Below are 8333 nucleotides of genomic sequence, written 5' to 3' on the forward strand. Positions count from 1 at the left end.
CTGTTGTTTTATCTATCCTTGCAAGAATATGGATTTCATTGACTGCCACTTTGGGACATGGACAGCCTGAGAATCTGGAGCGAGTTTGTTGGTGTATAATGAGTACATTACCACCCTGATTTGATCCACTGGTCCAGGTCAGTGTTTTCTATCATTACTATCATGAAAGGTAGTTTTCCAACCAACAGACATACCCAGATGGGGAATTCTACTGCAACTGGTCGAAATTGAAACAAAATTAAGTTTCTGAAAACATTTAATACTAGAGTGGGATACACTTTCAATGACTGCTGGCTAGTGTGACTCACTTTACTTCTGATTCCATATCAAAACCTTGAGCATAGCTTCTGCATATTTACTTTGACAATTAATATTTTTTTTATTAGTGAATGATGAATGTCACTACTCTTTAGGACAATATCACCCAGCACTGTGAGCAGCCCTTCCTCTACAAGTCTTTGTTATCTCCTGCTGGTTACACATTTCCTGTTCCAAGATCCTATATTCCATACAATCATTCCTACTATGAAGATAGGAAACATAACCCGCTGAGCACCACCAATAATATAATGCGGTGACACCCAGACCTGCCAATTTTTTTCTTGGAAATCTATTGAAACCACAAAGTTATAACATCTGAAGCACATAAATCACTCACCATAGCTACATAACACGCAGAACATACCCCCCTCAGAGAAGTATGTTCTGCATGTCATCCAACTGGTGGTAGGGAGGGAGGTGTGGCGTTGCCAGGCATCCATCGGCATCAAACATCAGGCAGTGGTTTCCTCATACATTACATGAGTTGTATGCGCTCTATACTCCCTGGCGGGGGGGTCAAGGGTGGTCAGACATGTCTGCACACTCCCTGCACAAGGTATGGTCTGAGCACATGCAGATATTCTACTGCAAGTGACACGTGAGGGGTGGGAGGTTAGATGCTAAGTATACACTTGCCCCACATCCTGACTCATAACGTGTGAATATTACAACCCTATGGCCCTTATGTAGGGAGATATAGGGTTGAGAAATGACGATGGCTGAGGGCCATCAGCAGGGCTGAGCGCTACACACAAGCAATGGATCAGTGCTATCAGTGGGGTTGTATGGGTTGAAAGTTTTCAATCTTTATTTTTCAGAGTTATAGAGGGTCATTAATAATCTTGTGTGCTGCTGCCAATACCTCTAGTTAGGAAATCACTTTATTTATTTTTTTGTGTTTCGTGCAAGATGTGGCAGGAATCAGGGTTGGTTTGATCTAAATCAAGTGATTTAAATTGATTTAAATCAGAGTAAAAAAAATCATGATTTAAATAAAAATTAAATATACTGTATTTAAAATTATTTAAGTATAATATCAAGAATAAAATATCTAATGATATATATATATATATATATATATATATATATATATATATATATATATATATATATATATATATATATATATATATGTATATATATATATATATATATATATATATATATATATATATATATATATATATATATATATATATATATATATATATATATATATATATATATATATATATATATATATATATATATATAAGGAAGAATGAAGAACATGTGAACCAGTTGTACAGGAAAAGTATCAAGTCTACTGATCCTGTACTGGTCATATACCAAGTCAGGTACCAGTGAATCATTGCCATCTCTTACAAGAAAAATATTCAAAAGCATAAAAAGAAATTAACCTACTTATGATTTTTATGTGAAAAACTCATCTTGGGTAATGTATATCAAACTATGGATTCATTTAACATTGGATAGACAGTGGCTGAGTGGTTAGCGTGTGGGCCCCGCATTCATCGTGTGATGGACGAAGCAGGTTCGAATCCGCCGCTACCATCTAGGATTTTTCAGTTACCACTGAGTGGCTTAAGATTACCTATATGCTGTCCTGAAGACCACCCATCAACCCGGACTCTAGAGGAAACCGTCCAAGTGAATCAAGAACAAGCTCCGGGGGGCAGCATGAGCCAATAAAAGATGGCGCCACTATAAAACACTTGCCTGTGCCATGACAGGCTGGGGCCAACTACCATCCAGGCCCCTCAAGAAAGCCTACCGGCGCTATAGGCTGGCACGAAAAAAAAAAAAAAAAAAAAAAAAAGGCCTCGTAAGACTGAAACAAATAATCAGTAGGAACAAACAAGGATTAACCCCTTCTTTACCGCCACCTCCCACATGCGAGTGGAAAGTTTAACTCCGCCACACCGCCGTTCCCCGCGACCTGAGGGGTTGCGCAGGGGTATTTTCACTTTGTCATTACGTCGAGTATTTATGCGACTCTGGCACGAAATTACGGGAAAAGGACGCCATAATTCATGTGAACTCACTTCAACCCAGTCACAGCGCACACTGAACGAAAAACTAACCAGTCATAGGAGTTAGGCGGAAGACACACACTGCCGTGTTATTTTTACTTTGAAATCACAGCTTACACATAATTAGGTACATTAAATTCAAAATATATTAGGTAAAATTCACTAATCAACATCATGGATTAATAGAACCAACATGAAATAGTGTAATGGGAATGGGAATGGAATAGGAATGAAGTTTGTGAGATTTAGGCTGCGACCACATGCACCACCAAACCACACATACCGCAGTATTAGAAGTTTTTGTTTCCTTCATAGACGCCCATTAAAATGATGTTGTCACTGGTACACATTACCTGCAGCAGTGTGTAGGAGAAACTTTTTTTTATGTGGGTGGGTGTACACATTTTGGACTGGTGGTAGAGAAGGGGTTAATGCCAAAAAAATCATTTACATAAAAAAAAATCAATTTAAATAAAAAAATCTGATTTAAATCAAATTTATTTATTTATTTATTATTTTTTTTAAATCATTATTTTTTTCCTACCTCTGGCATCGACACAGCTAACATCTTTGATCAAATGTTTCAAATACTTAATGGCTTTATGAATGTGTACAAATCCAAGTTGTTTATGATCGATGACAAGTCTTGAAGGAGAAATACTGCAGAAAACAATTGTTAACAAATTAATTCAGACTGCACCAAATTTTTCTTTACCAACGCTGTAGCACGAGAATGGACTACACTTCCATCTTAAGCATTTGAGTGCAACACTATTGATTAATTTAAAAACAAACTTCTACCACTTCACCACCTTAATATTTACCAAGGTAGAAATGCAGAGACCACCTAGTATGATAAAGTCTGTATGGCCTGAATATCTGAAAATCTATGCAATTTTGGGGGGAAAGACATGAATATCCAAGTATGCCCATTGGCAGCAAAGGAATACTAAATCAATAATGTATAATTAGGTGATCTTCCATGTGTTTCATCACAACTACCACTTTACAGTCACTAAGCAGAACCTTCACCCAATGATATGTCACTTTGAGAGCAAAGTTCAGTGTTCCAATGGGTCAGTGTTGGTTACCCGACAGAAGTTCTCCAGCATGGCACAGTTCTACAAGCACACTAGCCATGCTTTAAGTTGGCCAGCTGTGTGCACATGGTGTATTTTGGAGGGGTGACAAGGCAGGTGAAGTAATGGAGTACCTAAATGGTCCTGGTGGAGTGGTTGGTGTGTCTGATGCAGTAGGTCTCCTTCTCATACCTCAGCTTGGCCCAAATACCATGACACATCCTGATCAGCCGAATATCCCTTGCCTCAGGAATGAAGCTGTGGGCCCACAGGTACTCACGCTTCACAATTTTTGCTGCGAGCTGAGTGTAAAAAAATATATTTGTATAAGTTATGTGATGATTGCTTGTCTAAACAAATGGTAAGATTTCCTGAGAAAATTAGTTTTATTATTTTTTTTAAAGTGGTTCAGAATTGACAGTGTACAAAACATTACATTTCAAATTTCACTGATAAATATGGACAAGTCTGAAGAGCTCACCTTAAATTTACACTGCTGGATGAGAGAGATTGATGCATACAGCCGACACCTTGAGACTATGGTTGGATCCCCCAAACGTTGGGCAATCTCCATCTGCTGCAGGGAGATGGCCCAGGCCCTCTCAGCAAAGGCCTCCATGTAGTCCCCTAAGGCAGAACAAGCACCGCCCAGCGTCGAGAGCCAAGACATCATTGCGTCTAAGTGCTGGCGCTCTTGCCCACATCGACACAATCTCTCCCCCCATGCATAGTCCACAACATGAGGTATTGTGTCCTGTACCTTCACTTGGATGACTACATTTCTTATATTATTGGCAGTGCTAGTTTTTATATACTTTTTACTATGCATGTGGCCCCATCGCTGCAGCATTAGTAGCCTATAGGTAAGGGACCTTTGAAGCTCCTGGAGGAATGCTGCAAAATACAGTCCTTCTGTTTGTATGTGTAGATGCTTAAATCTAGGCTTTCCTGTGGTGCTGTGCTTCAACACACCATTTACAAGGCACTCATGGCCACAGAAACACAAAGCATCCCCAGCAGCAGGATCACACTCCTTTGTAACACCGACTATCACATCACCGTTATTGCATTCGTTGGGCTGGTGCACAGCTCCCCTCAGGGCTAGGGGCTGCACACTACATGCCACTTCTTTCACGCTGGACTTGACATGTTTCTGGGACACGGCTCCGGCTCTGCTGATGTTAACTATGTCCCAGCAAGAGTTCCGCCCGGCTGTCACCACCACCACTACCACCCGAACTTCAGCAGTCATTTTGTCTCCCTGAAAAATGTTAGTTTGTTACATATGAAGTGCATTATGTACTTGTATGGTATCTAATAGAAAAGAATGAAAAAATGCTAATAATGAAGTTTAGGACCGGTATGCGTTTCACCACTCACCCAAAGTTTTTACTATATTTTTAGTACTTTCAATGAATCTGTCCTTTATTTCCACTGGAAATGCTTATTTTGTGCCCTCCCCCTTTGGAATGGCTACGAAAGTCCACGGAACAGTGGTTAGCATGCAAAGTTACGAATCTGTGGGCCTGGGCAGTTAGGGTGCAGCTCACCCAGCTGTTCATCCTCCCTTTTGTGCTGGTCAGTTAGTGGATACCTGGGAAAAGTAAACAGTGGTAACCTGGATTGAGTGTGAGACAGTTCGCCGGAATATCACTTCGCCAACGGTCTCTTGACGGTTTGCCAAATCTTCAGCGAACCGTCTTAACGGTCCAAGATTATGGGCAATTCCTACAGTAGGCTCTGAACATTGAGAAGGCAATCTTTTGCCACTGCTTTCTTCAAATCACTTCAAATCGTTTATCGTTCAGGCTCAGCAGTATCCTCATCAGGGGCTGAAATGGTCATTTCTAGATTCGACTCATCCATAAATGGCATAAATGGCACAGCAGAGCATTCACCAAAATTGTTTATATCTGGACTTGGAAATTGATCAGTCATTAAAAATATTTTTTCCATTACTCAGGAATTATGATTCGTGCGGAAGGATATGTATAAAAAAATGGTAATGATAACGGAGGTAATGGTGGTAAGGAAGCTTGTTAGTGACGTCCGCGAGTGTAAGGGACTTAAGTGTATGTAGTAAAAAGACGTAGGTAATCTACATATTTATGTAAAAATGAGTTAGGAAAATAAAATAATTATATTGGTATAAGAATAAGTAAGATAAAGAAAGAAGTAGTTAGGTAAAAATTAGTGGATACTTTTTGTTATTGTAGGTGATATCTGGAAGTTTTTGTCGAAGTACAAATAATTGTGCGTGTGTTTTTACAATTAAAGAGAACCTCTTCTTATGCTATCATTATTCTTGATACCAATGCAATCAGTGTCGGGTGAAAAAATGCGTTTATGGTTTATAGACGGTGTTGGCAAACAGGTACACTGGCAAAGCGTCCTGCTGGACGTTTCGGCGGTGAATGAAACAAGACGGTTCGGCGAACTGGCACACCGGCGAAACGTTCCTGCTTCCCCTGGATGTCATACTGGCCCTGTGTCCCAGAGTAATAGATTCTCACCCACCCCAGGCTAAAAGGCCAGTGCGATGGGGATGAGCATCAAGACCAAGCGCAACCATACCGTGTCTCCCCAACTTTACTTTTATCTTTATGAAGGTCAAAATCACTCAAAACACAAAAAAGTCAGAAAAAAATAAGCCTACATGTAGACATTTTTCATGGTTTTACCAAAACACATAGATTGCGGGGGCAGCCCTGCAAGGCATTTACCACGCCCCATTGCTTTGTCTTACTTAACCCTAGAACACTAACCTTCAAAAAAAGTCACACCACCACTAACCATGGGTATATCATACCCGATTTTGAAAAAAAAAGGAAAAATATTAAATGTAAAGCTTTAATGAAATAAAATTACATGAAGGGACTTCAAGCTTTTTACCTTGACTTAACAATAAGAAGAACTGAAAAAGTATTCTTTTAATATGAAAATCAGGTACTGAAAAATGTCACTAAAAATAGGAAAAATTTTCAAAAATTTAAAAAAATTCATAAAAAAAAAAAAAAGCCTTTCCTCCCATGGCTTCCAAACTTCTCGTACGGCCTCCCAGGTCCTGTGACCCACTGCACAGGTTTACAAATAAAATGTGCGTATTCCATATCATGGGGATGTGGACAACATCCTGTATCACTAACCATGGGTATGTCGTACCCGAACGTAAGCCTACAACAGAGGTGAGCAGAGAGAGCGAGACGACGTGACCTTCCCTTACACTGTCAAGCGGGCACATGAAGCTACTGAGGAGGTGGGCACCCTCAGAGCACGGGAACCGTACACATTTGCATTGACGTCATTCGCTCCGGGTACCTCATACCCATGGTTAGCGTTCTAGGGTTAAAAAAAACTGAGGTTATTATTCTATATTGTCACCACTTTCACACCCAAGAACGCCTTAGTGCTCTATGAAGGGTTCAGTGTTCATACAACACATTGCCGTATTGCTTTGCCGTCGAAAATCACTCGTTCTTGTGATATAAAAAAAGGCATTGGGAGGTGAGCAGTGTTGCCAACGATCCAATGCTTGGTTAGCAATTAGCCCACGCAAGGTCCATGCGTATTTTTTTTTTTTTAGAATACGCACCTTTACCCAAAGGGTTTTGTGTAGGTTTGGGCCAGGTATAGTATTAAGTAAAGGTGTGTGTTCTAAAAAAAAAAAAAATAACCACGCGTGGTGGACCTGGTCTCACATGCGTGGGCTAATCGCATACTAACCGTACCATCACTAACCTAGCGTACCATCACTAACCGGATCGTTGGCAACACTGCTCAACTCCCAATGGCTGCCGCCGCCACCAAAACAAATTAATGTATGTATATGCCTTTTCACTACCATTACCACTTTTCTTTACTTCCAAGTTTTTCCGCCTTCATATTATGGTTAAGGGACATGTATTTCGTCCCTTAAGTATAATATGGAGGTGTAATGTATTTTGGAGGCACGTAGTGATTCTCAATAATTACCCTTATATCACAAGAACGAGTGCTTTCCGACGGCAAAGCAATACGGCAATGTGTTGTATGGACACTGAACCCTTCATAGAGCACCAAGGCGTTCGTGAGTGTGAAAGTGGTGACAATACAGAATAATATCAAACTGAGTCTATCCAAGCTAAACAAAATTAATGAAAAAACAGTAGTATTTTGGAATAATTGACACTCATACGGGATCGTGAGGCCGTCGTAAGGGAAACTCAAGTAAATTTTCAAAAATCATTTTACATTATTCCTTTGCGGCGCCTTTTGATGGGGTCCAAAATGTTTAGAGTAAAGAAATCTTGAGGTTGGTAAGAGTAAAATCGTCTCTGGGACACTGGTCTGAGGCTTGAGTATCACCAAAGATTCTATAAATACCGCAGGTGGTCGTCATCCACATATATTCGCGGCGACATAACGTTTGTCACGCCAAAGAACCCGCCGCCCACACCCGCCTCCACCTGGGCCACACGCCAGTCCGCCGCCCTGCAGTGCGTGCTTGGGCTGGCTCATCCACTCACTCACTTGTTCTTTTGGTTAAAAACTTCCAGAACTTTTAAAACAAGAGTACACCCTCAACACACCGCACACACCTCGCACGCCTCACAGCTCACCCCGCTGTGTTGTGCTCGCTTACCGCCCGCCGTCCGCGCCGCGGCCGCCGCCTCGCAGAAAATTGCACGAACGTTTTCAAGGCACACTGTTATAAACACATTTACGTTACGTTATTTTATCATTCTTATTTCCTTCTTTATAATCGTTTTCCTTCAACTGCGACGAGGACGTCATGGTAGAAAATATGATAAATACTTCAAAAGCAAATCAAAGGGACATATATATATATATATATATCTATATATATATATATATCTATATATATATATATATATATATATATATATATATATATATATAT

The 8333-nt window shown here is 40.2% G+C and overlaps 1 protein-coding gene across 1 annotated transcript; it reads right to left on the bottom strand.

Annotated features, from left to right (window-relative positions):
* Positions 1–2436: 2436 nt before the first annotated feature.
* LOC127006581 (uncharacterized) lies at positions 2437–8100 on the bottom strand. Its single transcript, XM_050876639.1, has 3 exons — positions 8032–8100; positions 3915–4694; positions 2437–3735 (listed from the first exon to the last, which is right to left on the bottom strand). Exons 2-3 carry the CDS (start codon positions 4683–4685, stop codon positions 3568–3570), a joined length of 939 nt encoding a protein of 312 aa, XP_050732596.1. The 5' UTR covers positions 4686–4694; positions 8032–8100; the 3' UTR covers positions 2437–3567.
* Between the last annotated feature and the right edge of the window lie 233 nt (positions 8101–8333).

Source organism: Eriocheir sinensis, chromosome 33 (assembly GCF_024679095.1).
Source record: "Eriocheir sinensis breed Jianghai 21 chromosome 33, ASM2467909v1, whole genome shotgun sequence".
In the NCBI taxonomy this organism is placed as follows: domain Eukaryota; kingdom Metazoa; phylum Arthropoda; class Malacostraca; order Decapoda; family Varunidae; genus Eriocheir; species Eriocheir sinensis.